General features: G+C 45.6%; 1 protein-coding gene across 1 annotated transcript in view; it reads right to left on the reverse strand.

Moving 5' to 3' along the window:
• Positions 1 to 22,760, reverse strand: part of LOC144782846 (forkhead box protein N2-like) — a 65,826-nt gene that overhangs the window by 22,572 nt on the left and 20,494 nt on the right. The window contains exons 3-4 of the mRNA XM_078662112.1: positions 13,819 to 13,922; positions 12,506 to 12,579 (exon numbers count right to left, since the gene is read on the reverse strand). Of these exons, the coding sequence (XP_078518238.1) occupies positions 12,506 to 12,579; positions 13,819 to 13,922 (178 nt within the window). The remainder of the gene's footprint in view (positions 1 to 12,505; positions 12,580 to 13,818; positions 13,923 to 22,760) is intronic.

Below are 22,760 nucleotides of genomic sequence, written 5' to 3' on the forward strand. Positions count from 1 at the left end.
AGTTGGTTGGCACACCTTTACGAAGATAGCGCCCTGTGCGGAGAGTGCCCTTGCTCATGGTAGTGAATTAAATGAGGCAGCAGGGGGTCCCTTTTGTGTTCACTGGTCATTACCCAGATGATCAGGGACTGGCCCCTGAACACAAACATCCCCAGACCGCTCCCAGCTCACATCCGGTGAATTATTTAGGGTTCCATAGACTCATTAAGGCATGTACTAACCAGGCAGCAAATATGGTGGGGGGCGAGGTGGGTTTGTTTTGGGAGGTCTAGGATGACTGGCTGCAGCGTTCTGTATGGTCTGGAGTGTTCTGAGGCGCTGGGTGGGGAAACCAGCATAGAGGGTGTTGCAGCAGTCAAGGCGGCTGGTGACGAGGGCCTGAGTGACGGTCTTCTTGGTGTTGGTTGGAACCCATCTGAAGATTCTGAGGAGCATGCAAAGTATGTGGAAGCAGGAGGAGGTAACTGCGTTGACTTGTCGTTTCACGGTTAGTTGGCTGTCAAGGATGATGCAGAGGTTGCGTGCATGGCCGGTCGGTGTGGGTCCGAGTTCTCCAGGCCACCAGCTCCAGTCCCATGTGGAGGTGTTCTTTCCGAAGATTAGCACTTCAGTTTTGTCGGAGTTGAGTTGGAGGAACTTGTCTCTCATCCATTTGGCTACGTTGGTCGTAGGGGTCCTCTGTGAGTGAAAGGATTGGCTGAGTGTTGTCTGCATAGGAGAATATGGAGAATATGTTGAGTCTGTGGTATCTGATGACATCTGCGAGGGGGGTCATGTAGATGTTGAACAGGGTGGCGGGTGAGGGATGATTCCTGAGGTACGCTGCATATGATGTCTTTGGATATGGAGGTGAAGGGAGGCAATCAGATGCTCTGTGTGCGTTCTGTGAGGAAGGAGGTAATCCACTTGAGGGTGTCTTGCTGTGTGTCAAAATATTGCAAGAGAGGTAATATGTGTTTTAATGGCTCCTTATTGGCTCAGGTGAATTTGGTTTCCTCGTCAATTGGAGTTAGTTGTGAATCCTCCATGGAACTTCTCTTTCTTCTGTCCTAAACCAATAGCATCTTCAGTTTTCTCACCTCTGCTTGCTGGTCTGGCAAGCGAAAGGCTAGGTTTACAGAGTTTAGGATTATCTTTAGAGAAACAGTTCAGTCTTTTACAACAGTGTTAACTAGAAGATCTTATGAGCACCATTGGTCTACATTTCACTTTTGATGTACAGCATACAGGTTGCAATTTTTATCTTGTCTTCAGCTCAGATTTAGTATTTTCTGCTGAAAGTTTTTCTTTTGGGGTTGGCTTTAGCCACGTTAAATGTCCAGTGGGCTGCAAACATGGCCATTAGAGAACTGTGGGAGAGTTAGAAAATATTTCTGACTTAATAGGTTATTTAAAGGTCTCATCCTACCTCATTGTTCGTGGAACACTTTTCATTCCTCCATGGGATTTACCAGTAGTATTCTTCAGCATCCACTCTTTGATTCTTGGAATTTAGAAAAGTTGAGGTTGAAAGTTGTATTATTGATGGTGATCACCCCCGGGAGAGATTAAGCGATTAGGGCTTCATAATTAATTCTCTACCTTATTTGAGAGTCCTTCCAGATAATTTGTTTCCGAAACGGGTGCCTTTTTTGCCAATAATTTTTTCTTCATTTAATTTAGAACAGGAAGTTGTTGTTCCTGGTATCCCAGAATAATGTTACTATATACAAATATTTAGATGTACCTAAAGCTCTACTAACTTCTTTTGAGTGTACATCAGAAATTCACAAATATTGTTCTTATTTTGTTACATTTGGAACAAATACAAGTGGACTGAAACATTCTTTAGCCACTCTGAGCAGATGGGTCAGGAGTCCCTCTTCCGCCTAATAAACAGAGAAGGTCTGAAAAAGGTGTGCTCCTGCTACATGGGCCTTGACATCAGGTGCCTCCTTATTTAATATATGTAGAGTAGCTATGTGAACCTTATCGAATGATGATTTCTGATAAGGCAGCATTGACAGTAGCCCAAAATATTCTGTCCGCTGGAAACTTTTATTCTGGTTGTTTCTAAATGTTTCTTAATTGCATTTCAGTAAATGACACTGGTGAAAGCCATATATTCTAATTGAGACTTCTTGCTGCAGATTAACCACCTTTTGAATACTTCCCAGGTGCCAGACTGAATCTTGAAACTTTTCAGCAGTACCTCAGTGCGCTGGATGGAGGCACCTCGTGTCACTGCACGAATGTCGTCCTTCTCCAGAATTGATGTGCGCGGACAATATAGGCCAGCACAACCCGAGTTACCCGGATTGAATGCCATGTTGCTTCAGATCAAAGTTTCGCTCAGCCATGCTCAAGCTCTTCAGATTTGAAAATCTTACGTCTCCCACTGGGCCCCAAGGGACGAGAGGTCCTTCATCTGGACTACCCCTGCTGGGTTCGCCCTCTGCACCAGTTGGACCTTCCAAGCCCATGCCTCCGACTCCACTTTTGACCCTACTTCCGGACCTGACCCCATTTGCTTCGATGCCAATGATGACTCACGCCGGAGGAGGACCCAATCGTTCTCTCCATTGTCGAGTTGGCACAGATCTTACATCGATCGGAGTCATGCTCAATTCCGCCCAAGGCACCTCTTTCTCCATTGGATATACCTGCACCTCAAGGGAGGCAGCCCACTCCACATTCCCTCTATGGCACCGTCTCTGATAACAACTATGACCAGGGTGATGAGTTCACTAAATCTTACACTGACAGCAATTGTTATGAGGACTTGCAGGAGGGTAGTGGCCATGATACCTCTCCGGAGATAGTTCTTTTTTCTCCCAATGAACCAGCCACCTAGGAATCAGCGTCTTACGTTATGGTAATGTGTAGGGGGTCGAAGTTCTAAACCTCTAGCTCCCCACCATGGAGGTAAAAACTAGTTTTCTTATTGAGGTCCTGCAACTGCGACATATTTCTACTGAGCCTCTCCTCCCATTCAATGAGGTAATAACAAACACTTTATTCGGGGGTCTCCCCCATCAACCAACAAATTGTCAGGTCAGCCATCATCGCCCTACTCTGGGCGACACTGCTTCCTTCCACAATGCCCTTCTCCTGACAGCCTTGAGGTACAATCCTGTATAAGTTGGCTTAATACGAACACGTTCCCTACCACTCCTCCTGACCGGGATTCTAAGTGAGTGGAAACATTCAGTAAGTGTATCCTTTCCTCCATCAGCCTGGTCCTGCAATCTGCCTACACCAGCCACTTGTTAAGGCGCAACTCCCACGCCCTTTGGGATTCGGTGGCACAAGTCCTCCTTGGTGTGCCTGATGACCTTCTTCCTATCCTGCTTCAAACAATACAGGAAGGTCTTGTGCTCAAGTTCACGATTCATTGTGGCTTGGGCACCACTGATTCCATTGGGTGATCCATTGGCACCATTGTTGTCATTTGCTGCCATGAGTGGCTGCGATCAACTGAGTTCTCTGCAATGTCCAGTCCTCGCTGATGGACATGTCCTTTGATGGGATGCGCCTGTTCAGGGACAAGGCTTATTCTGCTCTCCAACGATTTAAAGAGAGCGGGGCTACCGCTTGCTGTTTGGGCCTAGATGCCCCTTTGCCATCCACACAAGGTCCAAAACTCCTTTCACTGTTTTGGACAAGGTACACCTTAATTGCCAGCCAGTCCAGCCCCCTAAGTGGGCCCAGCAGTTCCGCTGTCATGGCTACAGTCAACGTGGCACCCAATCTGCCACCACCCCACCTCCTGCAGCCCCACCTGCCAAACCTGTTTCGCGTGCCCTTGAAGTAGCAAAGCCACCCAACTGGAGGCAGAATACAGTGATTCCTTCCGGGTTGGCAGGCAATCATTTCGGGCATGTGGGTCCTGCAGATAGTTCGCACAGCTTATGCTCTACCATTCCTTTCTTCCCTGACGCACCTTCCACCGTCTCCCCAATGACTGAAGGAGGACCATCTCTTCATTTTGCAACAGGAAGTACAAGTCTTTGGGCCAAAGGGGCTATTGAAAGGGTGCTGGCCACAAAATAAAGGTGTGGTTATTATTGCCTCTAAATTTTGGTGCCCAAGAAGGACGGAGGCTTTTTGCCTATATTAGACCTACACTCTCTCAAAGCCTGCCTCCGAAAGGAGACATTCCAGATTCTTGCCCTTGCTGAGGTTCTGTCGGTCCTCAACCCTGGAGCCTGGATTGTGGCAGTGGGCCTACAGGATGCCAGTTTTCATATTCCCGCCCTGCTGCCTCACAAGCTCTGCCTGCAGTTCATGGTGGGACAGGTGCATTTACAGTTTGCTGTACTCCTTTTTGTCTCTCAGTGCGCTTCAGGTGTTCACGAAAGAGATGATGGTAGATCACCTCATCTTCGGTGGTCTGGGGTGCCAATCTTCGCCTACCTTGACGATTGACTGTTGAAAGCAGGCTCGCCTCAGACTGTTGTCAACCACATCCAAACTCTCGGCGAACCTCCTATCATTGTAGGGATTCACTATTGAGGTGCTGAAGTCACACTTGATTCTTTCTCAGATGCTCTTCTTCATCGGAGCCATTCTTGTCATGGTTTGGTTTTGTGCCTTTCTCCTGGGAAACAGAGTCCATGACATTCAGGCTATGATCCTGATCTTTCAGCCTCGGTCCGGGATTTGGGTGAGGTCGACTCTGAGGCTACTGGGACTGATGGCCTTCTGCATCCTGCTGGTTGAGCATGCCAAGTTGTATATGCAGGCTCTGTCCTGGGATCTGAAGTCCCAGTGGGCCCAACATCAAAGGGACCTCCCTGACCATGTTCAGATTTCGGTGGAGACTGCAAAAGATCTACAGTATTAGCTGCTTGACCATAATTGGGTCAGCAGCAGACCCCTCTCCCTTCGCCACCCAGAGCTGACAGTGGTGACTGATGCATTGCTTCTGGGTTGTGGCGGCCATCTGGGAGAGGTGGAGATCAGAGGCCTCTGGTTCCTGCTGGGTCCCGACTCAACACAAGCCGTTTAGAGCAGAGGGCCATCCGTTTGGTGTTGAAAGCCTTTCTGTCACCTTTCTTAGGGATGCTGGTACAAGTGCTCACAGACACCACTGTCATGAGGTTGGTTATGCAACAAACAAGGCAGGGTGGGTTCATGGATCCTGTGCCAGAAGGCCATGTACCTCGGGAAGTGACAGGACCACCAACACATTTTCTTAGTGACGAACCACCTGCCAGGAAGGATGAGCTCAGCCTTCGACGCCTAGCCTATCCTGAATGGCAGTTACACCTGTAGGTAGCACAAGGTCTCTTTTGTGAATTGGGAGCACCATGGTTTGATCTATTTGCCAACTGTGAAAACGTGCAGTGTCAGCACTTCTGCACGTTGGAGTTTCCAAGGTGTCTCTCGTTCGGAGATGCGCTCAGGACTTCCGTTTACCTTTCTGATAATCCCACTCCTGCCCAGAGTTCTCAAGAAGATCAGGACAAACCAGACCCAAGTCATCCTAGTTGCTCTGACTGGGGCATGAAGAGGTTGGTATTCAGAATTCCTGGGGTTGACCACATGTCCTGCGATCCTTGTGCCCTATTGGGAAGACCCGCTGTTGCAGCAGCAGGTAAGTCTTCTGCACCAGGTCCTTCGTACTCTCCAACCTAGTGCTTGGAGATTGAGCAGTGACAGCTGAACACCTTTGACCGTCCTTTAGAGGTAGGTGATGTCATCTTGGCAGTCATGTGCCATTCAACAAAAACTGTATACGTCTCTCAGAACAAATTTGTGGCTTGGAATGGAAAACACCAGATTGACCTCCTCTAAGCTAAATGATCTAATTTTAGTTTTTTCTCTTGCCTGGCAAGACTTTGCCCTGGCATATTTAAGAGTTATCTTTCGGTCTTCTTATGGTTGCCAGCCCAGCCCTCACTGTTTAAGTCACTGGTTGTGATGTGATTTCTGCAAGGGATTCAATGTATGTTTCCCCTTTCTTCTTTGGCCATCACTTCTGCACAGTGCGTGAGTGAGCTTCAAGCTCTTTGTGTCAAGCCACCATGCACTACCTTCTTCCCAGACAAAACTTGTTGTGCGAATTCGGGTATTCTTCCCGCTAAAATTTGTGACACCGTTCCACGTTGTTCAAACCACCATCATGCCGGCACTCTGTGCTCCGCCTCACCCCTCTAAAGAGGAGGAGAGACTTCATTGCTTGGATCCCAAGAGAGCGCTGAGGCTTTAAATAGATTGTACCAAACAACACTGGGTAGATGATCACCTCTTTGTGGGGTTCTCTACAGCGATAAAAGGCAAGGCAGTGCAGAAGAGAACAATCTCCTATTGGATTGTGCTCTACATAAAGATCTGCTATATATTGCCCAAGACAAGCCTCCAGAAGGACATGATGCTCATTCTACCAGGGCCAAAGCTGGTATCACTGTGTTAGCATGCAGAGTCTCTGCCTTAGACATTTTCCAGGCAGCTATGTGGGCATCCCTCCATATGTTCACGAATCACTATTGTCTGGACAGTCATGTACGACGAGAGAGGCATTTTGCCCGCTCTGTCCGGTGGGACTTTCTGGTTTGAGTCCACTCACAAACCCATCTCCACATAGGCGCTGCTTTGGTATATATGCACAAGATGAGAAATCTGTGGCAGGAAATCTCTATCAGAAGAACAAGTTACTTACCTTCGGTAACGCCTTTCTAGTTGAGACTCTATTTAGCTCTAGATTCCTCATTGACCATACCATCATCGCCGTTCTGTGATTGGACTCTGCTCATTATTTAGATCCTAAGTTTAGGAATCTGCAAACTACCAGTTTGCTTTTGTAGCTCTGCCCAGGGCTTGACTGTCAGTAGCGGGCACTGGACGTTTTCCCAGAGGGCCGGAAGGGTGGGGCCAGTTTTGGACCGGTGGGGGCATTTTTGGTACAGGGGATCGGTTTTGCAGCAGTGCTGCAATATCTGCTTCTTCAGCAAATGCAGCAGCACTGTTTCCCATCAGCACTCACCCCCAACCAACACCCCCCATCCACTGCTGGTCAGACCTCATTGCCAGGGCCGGTGTGCGTTCCCAGTCCGGCACTGGCTCTGCATCTGGTGGCGCGGACAGTCCAGAAAGCAACTGATGTCATTGCGCAGTAGTAGCGTCTATTTAGGCCCCGCATGTCATTTCCAGTCAGGAACGGTGTCCGTGTGGACTTGGAGCCGCAAAGTGCCACCTTTTGGCATGTGGGGGTACTGCTGAAAGGTTTCTGGATATAGTCTGACGCCTGGAGAGCATTCAAAATGTAAGGAATCTGGGGCTAGATGCAATATCTACCAGTAAGAGTGTTACCAAAGGTAAGTAATTGGTTTATCTTGGTTTTACAGTGCTTAATTTAAGCCAGTGGTTTCTGGTGCTCAGTAACGGCAAATAATTGTCAGTTCCGACTCTTATGACAGTCTGTCTGCACATGGTGGCACTGTCAGTAAAATTTAGTTATAAGGACAACACCTGTTTATTAATTCAATACACAATACAAAATGACTAATACCTACCACCCAGGCCTTTTTTAGTAGCTTTAGGGCCTGGAACTGTCACACTTTAAAGAGTGTGATGATTAGTAGTGCTTTGATGCTGTCATTGGCAGCTCTGGCAGAGGCAACGGGTGGTGCAAGCTGCAGGGGCCTTCTGATGAGGGCCCTGGCACTTATTATTTTTCATAAATTAATCACTGTAGTTTTATGTATGTTAGTACTCCTTCATCTGGTGTGTGTGTGGTTGGACTTCACAGATTAAAGGAATTGTACAAGGAAGAGGGGGTCGACGTGGAATGTACCTCCTATCATGCACCGCTGATTAATGTGCTACTTGGCAATTGTATGGCCCCAATGCCTGCCTCTATTATTTCATTTTGTACATGCTGGTATTTCTACATATCATTGTTTTCTCCCACAATTATCTACCTATGTGTCCCGTAACGCGCATGTAACGCGCTCTGATACCCTCTAGGGTCATGTTGCGCTATATAAAACTTTTAAAATAAATAAAATAAATAAGGAAGACGCAATATCTAGATTACTTGGGATAATCTTCATTACTCTTTCTCTGTTTCTTTCTCGTACAATTCATTTTCTGCCTCTAATAAGGGATGAAGGACATCAGTTAACTTGTTAGACACAGGACGAATTCTGGGAGAGAGTCCTTAACTAGGTTCTGCCCAGGAATAGTCAAATAAAGATGTCTAATACAATGGAAATGTAAAAAAAAAAAAAAAAAAGGAAAAGCAGAGGGACTGTTTATGGAACGTTGCCTGATTGAAAAAGAGTAATGCAGGTTCCCGCGGGTAACCTAGACTTTATGTTGCTTACTTATTTGCTGCCCTCAGTGATGAATTGCTGGAGCTCCAAAGCTGAAGGCGGCAGTGAATCAAATCAGCCACCATGATTATGGTGAGCTTGCCTGCATGCTTATGAGTGTTTTCAGCCAGGAGTCATTTACAGGCCATTGATTAGCAAATTGATGTATAAAACAAGCTGGGATGTATAAAAGAAGTGGGAATGGCATTACAGATTGCACTCGCATTTCCAAATAAAACTGCCAGTATGAGAGGAGCAGGAAAAAAATAATTTTATAGAGTAGAGATCTTCAATAACATGAGAATGCCTACTATCCTTTTACTGCATATATGCAATTTTTTGAAGTTTCAGATTCAATGTTATGCAGCCAAAACTTCAGAGAAGTCCCCTCTACTGACAGAGTATTTAGTCCTTTCTCACTTGTTCCAACTACTGCTGACGAAGATGGCCACTGGATCCTCCAGTGACGTCAGCAGCAGTATCAAGCCAGGCAAGGCCACTTCAGCCCAGAGAGTGGAAACTTTCATGCCAACCTTCATGGAACCACCATTCCCTGTGAAGAAGAGGTGGACAACTCTACTTCCCACGTCAGGTGGGTTACCCGATTTCCTTCCACTAGCAAGTCTACAAAAGGAGCCGGTTTGCAGTTACTTCTGTGCTGCATACCACTCTACACTGCTGCAGTTGCTAAACACATTGGTAGCAATTGTTCACTCCATTACTCGTAGTACTCAGATCAGGACCCTCACCAAGTTGCAAGGGTTTGAAAGGAATAAAATGAAAAGAAATTAAAGGATTTGATATAGCGCAAATAGCTGCTCCAGCTAGAGTGGCCTGGCGCTAGGATGGAACATCAGGGATAGGAAGGCCATAGTGGCAGGATGCTAAGCGGCGGGTTACGTCTTGAAAAGCCAGGCTTTAAGGGGTTTTCTGAAAGTTGCCAAATCAGCAAGGGCTCTCAAAGAGGCGGGTAGGCTGTTCCATGTTTGTACACTCAGAAATCCAAAGGATCTTCACCCTATACGCGCTAAGCATATTTTGGGGAGGCGTGCAAGATCTGCTGTAGAAGATCTTAAGATCCTTGTTGGAATGTAGCGGATAACGCGCTTGCTGAGATCCTTGGCTCCTTGGCCATGGAGTGCTTTAAAGAATATCACCATGGCTTTAAACTTAATTATTTCATTCATTCAGAGCCAGTGCAAAGATTTGAGAATAGGAGTCATATGAGATCTAGGCTTTGGCCTAAGGATCTCTCTAGCTTGAAAGCAGCAGCAATGCCAGACAAACACACAGGTCACACCTGGCACCTGGCACCAGCCAATCCTTAAAGGGAGGAAATGGCCCGCAATAGCAGCAGGCACAGAGGCATGGTGTGCATTAATAATTCAGCGCCATCCAGATGTACACAATCTCTTTTTAAGGACTATACACTGAATCAATCGGCATTTGGCATGGCAACGGATGGCAATATTATTGATACCTCGTCGCCATCTTGTACATGTCCTGTTTTTTTTTCTTTCAATAGAATTTGCATGGAACTGATGACTCTCTCAGACCTGTATCACAGAAGAAATTGGTAATGTAGCCGGTGGCACTAGATATATGTTCCCCTCCGTCTCCTGATGTGTGGGTGCCAGACATGCATAGCATTGCACAGAGGTCTCTGCCTCCATTTTCACATAAGCAAGGTCTCATAATATTCTTTGGGTGGTTACTACTAAGGCCAAAGCCATTTGTTTCTTTAGAAAATAACCACAAATCTCGAAGCAGAGATAATAAATGTATATATTATCTAATACTATCCCTCCTAGAAAATCAACTGAGGGGTAGCAGTACTTCTTTGCTCTTTATTACCCTTTCATGAAACTACAAAAGATAATGTGTTTTGCAGCGATTTTTTTTTATAGAGCAAAATACCAAATATAAATATAGAGCTGACGATTCTGTCTTCCATTAAATAGAAAAATGTTAGCAGAACAGTCAGACTAAGATATGTATTCCCTTGTGTCACTGGATTTATGGATATCAGATCTGCACAGGTTTCACAGGAGTTCTTATCTGTACTTACCTGTTTCTGTTGTATTTATTTGCTGGAATGTGCAACATACAAGCATTCTAGCTTCACGGCGCGGGGGTAAGAGAAAGAGGGAAGCGACGATGGAAAGGGGATCAGATAGAGGCAGAACACCCTCATACCTATGTGTTCTGTAACATGTATGTAAAGCGCTCTGATACCTTCTAGGGTCATGTTGCGCTATATAAAACTTTTTAAAATAAATGGGTGATGTAATGTCTGTTCTTTCGAATGGAAACATAGAACTGAAATCAAACATAGCGAAGTTATATGTTTTTAGATTGTACCCACCCCAAATAATCTATTAGTGGGTGACAGCCTCTAATCGGCCTGATTATCTTGTCATAACCGTTTAAGGGAAGTGGTGCTTCTGTGTTTGTTTGAATGATGGGTTTTCAAAATATGTATTTTCTGTTCTCCACCACTCAGATATGGACATGTCAGAGGATAAAGTGCACTCATATGGTCACAGGATCAGGATATCTTTCTAGAGTCACCTAAGTGTAGAATAGTACCAGTAAATTATAAAGGTGCATTAGTGCTGAAAACCCCAGGCAAAAATACAAATTCATCTTAAGGCAGCATGTTTGACAAAATAGTAAAATGTGCTGCATTCGTTTTACCATAAATGTAAAAAATACTATTATTGTACCAAAACATATAACAAATGAGGGGGTTTATTAAGACTTCCGTTGAATTTAAAGTTATCAGCTGATTTAGTTGGAGGAGGTTAACTTTTTTTAATTAAGTCACGTTTAAGGTATTTCTAAGTGTCATTGAGTATTCAAAGTTTAGTTTGCAATGGGCATTTTTGTTAACGCTGCCATTCGTTTTTCTTGTTTTCTTTTTCTCACACCATCATGTTTGTTGTTGATGGAACTTTTTATGCTTTCCACCTCCATCTTAATTGCATGGGATTTTTATGCTTTCCACCTCCATCTTAATTGCATGTTTTTTTTTTTTTAAAGGTGTTACTGGAATTATTGTCATGACTTCGACTTTATTTAATGGTTGATGAATATATGTATTTGGTTCTCACTTTCAGCAACCTATTTTGCTTACAGTGTAACATTTTGGAACTGATTTCTGTCCTTCAGATGTGGCCAATTGGGGATGAACACCAGAATCCATGTGAGAGGAGGGACACAGGGCACTACAAACAGATGGGAGCTAGTTAGTGAATGAAATGCCAGTGATATCACATTAAATTACGTTGTGCAAAGTTGCTTCACAAAGCTATCATATACCTGACTTTAATGGGCGTGGGAATGTTCTTTTCTATATAGGGTAGTGTTCTATAAAGTCACGAAGAGAACATTCTATCCAGTTCCCTACCTGCGAATATGTTGTTATGCATCTCATGACCTGCCTTTTCCTTATGCCCCATATATGATAGAGTTTAGCATTGAAACCCTGCGTATATGTTTTATTATAGCTTTGTGGATTAAGCGGTCCATGTGGGAATCTGTTTGTAACTAGTAGGTCGCGGTTTCAGATCCCTCATGGTCAACTGAGCTTTTCATCTTCCAAGGGTCAAAGACATTAACATGAAATTAGAGTGTGTCATAACAATTGCATACCAAAATGTATATAAAGAGCCACAGATAAAAGCGCTACATAAAAAGAAGTTGTCACAAAATATTGCATTGTTCTCTCCTCAAAGTTTGTTTTTAGCCAAAGCAGGAAAGCGCCCCCCTCAATCCAGCATAGAGGCATGCGTACGTCTTTGAGCTCTTAATACAAGGACCAAAGAGTAACCAGGGGGGGGAGACCCTTTGTCATAGAATTAAGAGCACCAAAATTCTAGGGCCACTTTCAGACACATAGATCACCTAGGGGGTTGGAAGGCATGAGGCTCCATTGAAAGTGTATGGAATAGCCTGGAGCAAAGACACAGGGCAACAGCCATGGTGGGGGTGTGCGGTACAATGTGATGTTATTGGTCATTTCACTTTAGGGAGACCATATCTCTCCTCCCTTTCCACAGGACTAAGGGTGCAGCACCCCCTCTTTCCAAATTAGAGAGATGCATCCACTCTTCACTGGTGCCCACAGGGTGACCTCTGTTTCTTACAGTTTCCTATGTCTATGTCCGCTCTGCCTCCTACTACACCCTAATCGTTTCAGATGGTACCTGTATCTTTGGGGGTGTTGTCTTCCAGCTCGTCAGCAGGAGGGCCCAGGAGGATCTGGCTCAGAGCACCTTGTCTAGAATAAAAGGGCAGGAAGAAAGACCAGCAGATTATTAGGGAGGACAGAATTGGGTTAGGAAGTAAGAAGCGGGCAACAACACAGAGGGCCCTTGCCCTGGGCATCAGGAGATCAGAAATCTATGGCACCACCATGGAATACCATACAATACTTGGACACTCACCAAAGGTGACTTCACCAGCCGAGTCCTGAAGGTGAGATCTTAACCCTCGTTGGTAGACTAGGTCCCCCTCAATTACTTAGGGAGAGCAGGCTCCATGTTCTGCATCGACTCGTTCAATATTCCCTGGAGAACTCTTATACTACTTGGTGCACAGACTCCTACATGACTCCCAGCATTTCCCTCTACATATTGCCTGAAGAAAACCTGTGCCTCTGCAGAGACGATGTAAGCAGGGCCAGACTGGGAACAGCAACCAGCCCTGGCAGATTGCTGCTCGACCAGCCCTGGGAGCGGGGAGGCAGGGGGTGCTGGCAAGAAGCACCACTCCCACGTTTGTTACAGGGGGCCAGCTTTATTCTGCAGAGAGTTTTGCCCAGATGACCTTGAATACTTCTTAAACAGATTGTTTTAAACACCGTTTTCCTTTAATTAATTTTAATGTGGGTGATGTGTGAATCTATTACATATATTTTGCAGATAAATAATGTTCCATAACAAAGTTCTTTTAGATCAAAACAGGACCTCACATATGAGAATGGTTAGGTGTTACAGAGATTATTTGCAGTAATATTAGTGAGCTTCTGCTGTGTTACAATACTGAAAACACACATCACTATCCCTGAATATTAGATGTAAACACATTTAGAATTTGGACATGTGTGTCTGTGCACTGTCAGAGACCTAGTCGAAGAGGGCATGAAAGAGCTGAAATTGTATCATAAATCAATTCAAGCTGTTCTGAACAGGAGCCCCCAAAATATGTTTGTCCCAGAGCCCCCACAATTCTTAAGATGCCTCAGTACCACTACCTGCAGACCCTCTGCACCACAACCTTGAGGTGTTTTGCACGACTCCCTCACCGGACCTGCACCACTCCCTGAAGACTCTTTGTACCACTTCATGAAGGGCATTTGCATCCCAAACATTATGGCTGCTGCACATCTTCCTCCATAGACTTATGTGCAACATCCCGCACAGACTCCCAGCACATACTAGCACTGCTCTTTGCAGATCCATATTCACTACCTGTGCTGCTTACTACAAATGCTCATGCACCGCACCCCTGCCCTTACCTTGACGTGTCACAGTTTTGTCCACACCAGTTCTTCCTCAGCCCGTCTATGAGCAGGTGCCGAAATTTTGGCTCCACGCACCACAAGGAGCCTTTGCCCTCAATCTGTGAACACGAGGAGAAGAGAAATAACTTAGGATTGTTTTCCTGAATGCGTGCAGCAAAGTGGATGTCAATTGGGGGTCAATGTTGGAGTGACATTGGGGCATATTACCAAGGGCCTTATCGCGGCTTTAGCGGGAATTTTTCCCGCTAAAGCGGCGATAATTTTATCGCCCTATTACCTAGCTGTCGCTAACACCAGTTAGCGACAGCTAGTCGGAGATAGCGATCATCTTGGGGCCCACTTTGCATGTCAGCGATATTTATCGCTAATGACATGCAAAGTGTGTGTGCCAAGATGTTAGCGACTGTACACAGTTGCTAACATCGCTATCTCCTATTACCTACAAAGGCGTACTTTTGGAAATATTTGCGCTAAGCGCCTGCCCAGAGCAGTTCTTAGCCATGTTATCCAATGGTAGGTGGATAACATGGCTAAGAGCATTAGCTCGGTAATGCATGAATATCGCTGACTTTTCAGCGATATTCATGCATTACGGACGATTTTTATCGCTTTTGAGATAAACCTTGATAATAGCAAGGTTTATCTGCGATAAAAATCGGCGGAGCTCGACGATAATAATATTGCCGCTAACCGTGTAAGCGATAATTATCGCTTAATCTTGGTAATATGCCCCATTGTTATCTAGGAATCTATGCGTGTAGACTACCTTGTTCAATGTTAGAGTGATGGACACCTACAGGGGGAGGGGGGCCTAGTCTAGGAAGGAAGTCTGCACAGGGTAGTGTGGGAGTGACCTACCTCTATCTCAGGCTAGGAATGTAGATTGCCCCGGTCAGGGCTGGGTTGACATACATCTAGTAAAGGACCTTAGGCAAGTTGGTAGTGGACAACAAACGTTGACTGCATAGGTCAGGACATGTGTGACTGAGCCTAGTAGAAGTCCCAGGCTAGTGAAGCAGACATTCTGTATTAGGATGGGAGAGGCAGAGGCCTAACAAGACAACACCGTCACCCACAACTTTGCCAAAACGGCTTCAGTTTTGGCAGCATTGTGAGAGATGATCACATAACATTAATGGGCAAGTATTGGAAAACATTCCATGTGTTTGAAAGTCTAAATACGTTTGTATTTGATTTAGCAGTAGATGGCTTCCATGACAAAGAATGTGCAGTGGGTGGTTAGATGAGGTACCAGGCAGAATTCACCTCAGTTTGGAGAGCAAAATCAAAAACCAATCAGCAACGAGATCCATACAAGTCCAAATAGTGAAAACTGAGAGACTCCGGAACCGCAAAAGTCCAACGCTGCAAAGCACCACTACTCTCATGCTTCCTAGCCCAAGCTGAAGTTGGCCAACGATGTCAGAGTGATCCCCAAACCCTCAAGAGACAGAGTCCACTTTGGTTTTGCTCCTCATGAACTTTTCGCCGCTACCTGCAGCCTCTGTTTGCAAGCCCCCTCTACCGGTGATGAAAATCTGACATCTGAAGGCACCGCTGCATCCGTCACCCTTTGGCCTGTGGAGAAGAGGACCAAAGGTGTACCCAAGTCCCATGCATCGTGAGACCCAAATCCCCGCCCCAACCTCCTGCCCCCCCTTTGTGGTTAAGACCAACTGGTTTCCCAGTCCAAGCCTGCAGCCTCTTTTCGACCAGACCGATCCCCATAGGTTAACATTGGGCACCCAATGCTGGAAATCACCTCTGCACCCAGCCACCCCAGTGTCTCCCGAGGTGACCTGTTAGTGCTGCCTTAGACCTTGCCCGATACATACCTTAAGTCCAGGAGCTTGGTCCCTTAAGTCGCTGTGAAGTGCCCAAATGCAGTACATGTTCTTCCCCCAAAGGATAACATTGGACCTTGCCCCATACTCACCTTAAGTCTAGGAGATTGGACGCGTACGTTGCTATACTGTATACCTGAATATCATACTTGTTTTCCTACCATTGGATAACATTGCAGCTTCTAAAAAGTGTCGACTTTTTAAATTCAAAAGTATTTCTCTTGAAAAACTTACTATCGGGTAAGGGAGAGCCAGATTGAAATCATGTTAGAAGAATAGGGGTGGACCTTTAAATATTGGCCAATCCTCGACCTTATACCAATGGAGGTCTCGCCTGATGCTTTCTTCTGCATAGCCCGCTGTAAGTCCTGCAGGTGAGTTCCAGCTCCAGAACTGTGTTCTCGCCACTCTATCCGATGTTGTAGGACAGAAGGGAGGCTTTGGGGTAGTTTTACAGCTGCTGGCTTAGCTATTTTTAAACGGAGATATTTTTACCAGTCGCATAACACCTGCTTCCTTAAAGATATCTGGGTCGAGGCCCTCAGGAGAAACCTGTTTGCTTTTTCTGGTGGTATGCGACAGGAAGTGTGTCAAGCTAAGTATATACATTTCCATTTTGCAGGATTCTATCAGACAATCAGAATTAACCTTGGTCCTTTATAATCTTAAAAACTGTTGTAAATTAGTCGCCAGAAAACTATGTGTGAGGCTAGTGTGAAGAATATTGTGTTATAGTGTTCCCAAGCAGTGTTGTGTCTTGGTCTGTTTTATGTATAAACACATTCCGCGTTTTGCCACTGACACAATGTTATTCGGTTTCTTGAAACCATTTGTGTGCACTGATTTGTACTTTTATATTCCCCGTCAAGAGGTGTTGTTTGATCTCCTGCTGCTGAGGTTTCCTTAATTTTCTTGTCAAGTTATTTTCTTTTGCTCGTTTAATCGCGTGTTTTCCATGACGTTTGTACAAATGTCACAAAACCACTGAAGTAAAAAATTGCAATTCTTTCGACGGACATTTTTTGCCATACTTATTTTGCAACAAAGGTATTTTATTGGAAATATTTAGGTTTTTCGTTATGGAGGAGAACCCTATAAACTCTTCCTTTCCCATTCCTGCTATTTAGCTTTCTCTGTTTTTTAAAATTTTATTTTACACCGGAGATGGTGTGCCGTAAAAGTACTGAGTACCCTTTCCATATTGTGATAAATGTATTGCCTGAGTTTATTTTCATATTGTGATAAATATATTGTATTGTCTGGGTGTATCCCCTTCTTCTAGAAGAGTTCAGCAAAAGAAACACAATTGTTTCCCCCACGCTGAAGTATGCCACTGTGTTTCGTGAAAGAGTCTAGAAATCAAAAAGATTATAAGGTATTTTTTATTCTTTTATTTTTGTTACCTTACAATTTGTAGGTCTTGGCGAGGAATAACGTTACCATTTTTACCAGCCTCTTGTAATAAAAAATAATAATAAATAGAAAGTAAATACATGTCGGTATCTGTACAGGGGCTTTGGGTCATCTCTCTTCATTCATTGCTCTGTTTATCTGTCATTCACAGACTGTTTACAAACCATGACATCAGACAGCATGGGGCAGAGGTCAGTCCACTTCGAACATTGGCTCTCTCGCACTAAATGATGGTCATTTGTCCCTAATTACTTGCAAGAAAAAGAGAAGCACCAGTACTGATGAGCCAAAGCCCTTTTCTTTAATTTTTTGTCTTTTTTAAGTTATTCTTGTGTGTTTCCCTACGGGCTAACGTCAAAGTAAATCAAATCTAGTAGTACTTTTTATTTGAGCCAATAAGAATCATATGTTCCTGTTTTTTCTTTTAGTGTGGCTCATGCTTGAAATAAAAAAAAAACCTTGCTTAAGTCAAAGATATTGGCTTTGTTAATGCCTGTTTTTCTTGTGAGAGGAATTCCCTGATTTCTTCCATAGCCTTCCAAAATGTCAACTCACTTTTGTTTATTTCTGATGAAACCCACCTGTTCCCGTAGGCTTTAGAGAAGCAACATAGCAAATATTAACCAAAGCTGCCCATCCCCTTTGGCGACCAAGAATATCAGTTGTATTAGATAGAACTGCTCGAATCCATTTCTTTTAGGAACAAGTTCTACTGGACATTACCAGGAAGGGCAAGGGGGCAAAAAAAAAAAGCTGCAGTATCTTCCGGATTTCAAACTGTGCTGTTGCATTGGCAGGATTAGGGCACTCACAGAACCAAGGCTTGAGTGAGTGGTACTGAATTATCCACACCTTCTAAAAAACTCAGGCAATGCTACACACCCATTATAGTGGCAAGGCGGGTCTATACAAAACTTTATAACATACCATATTCAAGTAAACTCCCCGTAACCGTGCTGAACAACGAGCCAAGAACGTCTCACTCTAGGTCACTTTGTTGAAAAGGGGGCAAGCCTTCAGGATTTTCAATGACCGCTACCTATGGGGAAACCCTGGCCTCTTTGAGAAAATCTGTGACTACACAGGTTCTTCCTCCATGTATGTCTGCTCCCCTGATCTACATGGAATCAAGGCCTCTCATGGTAGGATTTCAACATAGTGACATGAAACGCCTGGTAAGCCCAGTGCAGTCTTCTCCGCATAGTTTCCTTCTATAAGCGATGGACTGTTTTTTAGGTTCCAGTACACTTAGGGGCCGATTATGATGGCGGACGGACCTGAGTCCGTCCGCCACCAAAGAGTAGGAGGGACCGTCCGCAGGGGCTGCGGCGGTCCCTCCGTGCAGATTAGGATGTGACCGCCAGGGTGGCGGTCACATCCTCCGTCTTTAACATTGAGGCGGGTCCAGCTTCAAGCTGCACCCGCCGCAATGTTAAAAATGCATACATTGCATTTGTATGCAGAAAGCGGCAGGCACCGCGCGGTGCCTGCCGATTACTGCATACAAATGCAGGGGGGTACCATAGGTACCCCCCATGTGCACCCCCCACCCCCCTTCACCCAGGGGGCCCACAACGGGCCCCCGCAGTGAAGCTCCGTATGCTTTTCCACGGCGGAAAACCCGCCGTGGAAAAGCATTTCTTTTTGGGCATCCTAATATGGCTGACGGTGTCTGAGAGACACGTCACCATATTAGTGCTTTTCCGTCGCGGTTGTAAGCCAACCGCGGCGGAAAAGCTGCGGACGGAAACCAGGACCCACCAGCCATCCTAATGTGGCGGTGGGTCTTTGGTGGGTCCGCTGCGTTTTTTCCGTATCCTCCGGGCCGGCGGTGGCTTCCGCCGGCCCGGAGGATGCGGAAAAAACGCTATCCTAATCTACCCCTAAGTCTGTATTTTAACAACAGCTTCTCTTGCTCTATATATATATATATATATATATAGGTAGCCCTGCCACTCTGCCCACACCAGATGCATTTGTCACCTTCTGGCTGCACAGAGGTGATCCACATCAAACAGGCAAGAAGTAACCTTGTACTTAAGTTCAAGATGTTGGGATACCTCAGGGTGTTTTGTCTCTGGTTGGGTGCTGGTCTTCCTCAAGCCACTCTGTTCTTTTGTGGTCACTCATTATAAGCTAATACCGGTTGGTGGAAAACGTTCCCTCACTGTCTTCCCTTCTGTTTTCCAAAACAACAGAGCAAGTTCTCTAGGTCTATAGTGATTATAATTGTGGATGACATTTTGGAACTTTTTGTGTAAGCCGAGGCCCTCGGTGTAGCTAATCCGTCTCTTTAGGCTGTTTGTATGTGGCTTTGTTTGTCCAGGCTATGAGCTGTACTCGGTAACACGAAAGGAAAAATGTGCCTCTAAGCTTGTCATGCTTCTCAAATGGGCGCCACCCAGGAAGCTGACAGAAGACAGACCGTGCTTCCTACCAGTTATGGACATTCTAGCTCAGTAAGCGAACATCTATGCCCAAGCCTGAGCAATACAAATTCAAGAGAAGTGTAGACATCCTACCTAATGGCCGCCTCTACGACCATGCCCAACTCAACCCTCCTTTCTGCTAAATCCATCTCCTTGTCCCCTGAGCATCATGTAGCGGTAGGGCAGGGAACAGACCCAGATGGGTTTATTTTGCCACTGGGTTGTTCCACAGCAGTCTTCATTTACCCTCCGGCACCCAGAGCTCTCTCTGGCTTCTCACACAGTTTGGCGCTAGTCGAGAGGACCAAGGAATCCAGCAAGCTAGATGGATCTGCCGGAGAGGCACCCCCTCTCTTCAGTGCCACCTCAAAACATCTCGGAGTGACGCAGCATTAGAAATTTGACAATCCACTCTGTTTCTTGCGCGTGACATTGAATCTGCCGTAAAAGAGGCTGAGGTGTCGCTTGATCCTTGTTGTCTGTTGGTACCATGTTGAGCACAGGTGAAGGACTGCACTTACTCCAAGCCTCGATCTGCAGGAGGAAATGTTAATACTGAGGTAGAGTAGTACCTTACAGGTGAGGTAATGAGTTGAAGAGACTTGCCCTGTTGAAGTCCAGACTTGCAGGGTCGTCTAAGTAGACTTACGGGAAAAGAAAAGAATATGCCAGGTTCTGTTTTTTAGTGTTCATCTATGATTTTGGAGCCAGCAGTGTTTTTCAAGAAGAGTTTGTTGTGAGTAGTGTGGATGGAAATTAGTTCTGATAGACTAAGTTCATTTTTGAAAGGTTTTTTCCTCTGCCTTACATACAGTGGGGGAAACATCTACACTAAAGGAGTTTCATGTTATGTTTATTTATTTATTTATTTTGGAATTTTGTAAAGCGCTTAGCTACGCTCACCGGCGTGTCCCTACGCTGAGATTGCTTGAGTGCAAGAGAGGAGGAGCTAGGGCAGTGCTAGACGAAACAGATGTGTTTTGAGGTCTCTGCGAAATTTGGCCTCAGAAGGTTCAAGGCGTAGATCATTGGCAATAGGTTCCAATTCTTGGCTGCAAGAAATCGGAACGATCTGCCCCCCATGCGGGATCTGCGGATTTTGGGGACTATGACCAAGCCAGTGTCAGAAGATCTAAGCATCCGCTTTGGCCTGTAGGGGGTAATAAGACCATTAAGAGGGGCGGGTGCTCTGCCTCCCAGAATACGCTGGCATACGCAGACGGCCTTGTATTTGATCCTTTCACAGATTGGCAGCCAGTGAAGGGTCTTTGCCGCTTTGGAGGAAGTTCGCCTCGGGAGCCTTAGCACCAACCGGGCTGTTGCGTTCTGCAATACCTGGAGACGGTTAAGACTGCTGGCCGTACTGCCCAGGTAAAGGAGATTAGCATAATTGAATCTTGATGTTACCAGGGCATGCACAAGGGTCTGTCTGTCTCCAACAGGGAGCATGTCAAGGACCTTACGCAAGGTTTTGAGTATTCCAAAACACATTCCCACTACCCGGTTGATCTGGGGCGTAAACGAAAGTTCGGAGTCAAATAGTACCCCAAGGTTTTTAGCCTGTTGAGCAGGCATGGGAGTAGGGCCCAGGCAGCCTGGCCACCATGCTGAGGACCACACAGATGGACCCCTCCCCAACACGAGCACCTCAGTCTTGGAGCCATTCAACTTCAAGCAGTTGTTAGACATCCAGGAGGCTAGCTCCTGCATGCAGGCACTGAAGTTGGCGGCCGCAGTGCCGGGCTCCCGTGATAGGGAGATGGCCAGCTGCGTGTCGTCCGCATAAGATACAAGTTGGATACCATATCTCTCCACAATAGTGGCTACAGGAGATGCATACAGGTTGAACAGGGTGGGGCTTAGGGCAGAGCCCTGGGGAACCCCTTGATCAAGATAGAACAGACTGGAATAGTGTTCACCCTGTCTAACCTGGAAGACTCTTTCCGTCAGAAAGGATTGTAGCCATCTAAGTGCCCTCCCGTTGATTCCTCCCTTATTGAGACACTGTAGCAAGATGGAATGTGCTACAGTGTCAAAGGCGGCACTCAGGTCAAGCAAGATGAGTGCCATAGTTTGACCCTCATCAACTCCTTGCCTGACGGTCTCGGTGGCCAGAAGCAGCGCAGACTCCGTGGAGTGGCGAGGACGGAATCCAAACTGCGTAGGGTGGAGGAGATTGGATTCATCCCCAAAGGTCATAATTTGGGAATTGACCACCTTTTCTGCCACCTTGGCCATGTAAGGGAGAAGAGAAATGGGTCTCAAATTGTCCAACCTGTCCCAACTAAGGTTAGATTTTTTTTGGAGCGGAAGTACAATTGCTTGCTTCCATTTTTTGGGTACAATGCAGGTCTTAAAAGAGATGTCAAGAACATCTCTAATATAAGGTTCTAGAGTTTCGATGCTTCCACCAAGGAGTTTCGGCGATGCAGGGTCACAAGGGGACCCGGATTTGATCGAGCGACAGATCCGCTGCAGCTCATTAGGGGATGGAATAACAAAATTGCATAGTCTATTAGTGCCTGCGTCTAAATTCGGGAGTTCCCTGAACTCAGTTGCCTTTTCCTTACCCCCTGTGAAAGCAGAATAGATGTTAGCCACTTTATCAGAGAAGTAAGTAACAATACGATTACAGGACTCGACTGAGCTCAATGAGGGATCAACAGAGGAGCTACACATGGAGATTTCTATATAGATTTTAAATAGCTCCTTGGTGGAATTCTGGGCTTCTCCAATCCTGTCTGAAAAGTACTTGGTTTTGGCGCGTCTGATTAGATTGTGATATTCCCTGCGTCTGCCTATGTATTTCAATTTAGCTTGGTCTAGATACGCCACCCTCCATTGTCTCTCTAGTTTCTTACATTCCGCTTTAACTAGGCGGAGTTCATCGCTAAACCAAGGGGCCGATTTCTGGGGTCTACTATAGGGTTTTTTTGACAGAGTGGAGCGGTGGCGTCCAGGGCCGTGATTATGCGCTCATCAAGTCTATCAGATGCTGTAACAGCATCTTCCCCACCTGGTCTGCCACCTTTAGTGAGGGCCGAATCAAATTTTGTTTTAGAGAATGTAGTCCATTTTCGACTAAGGTATTTGGTACTATAGGGTTTGTGGGTATTTGTTACTGGGACAGTTAATATAAATGGAACTACAAAATGATCGGACCATGACACAGGGATAGGAGATTGAATTTTTACACCATCCCAGTTGGCAAATATAGGATCCAACAAATGGCCTTTTAAGTGGGTGGGGG

This window comes from Lissotriton helveticus, chromosome 9 (genome assembly GCF_964261635.1).
Source record: "Lissotriton helveticus chromosome 9, aLisHel1.1, whole genome shotgun sequence".
In the NCBI taxonomy this organism is placed as follows: Eukaryota; Metazoa; Chordata; class Amphibia; order Caudata; family Salamandridae; genus Lissotriton; species Lissotriton helveticus.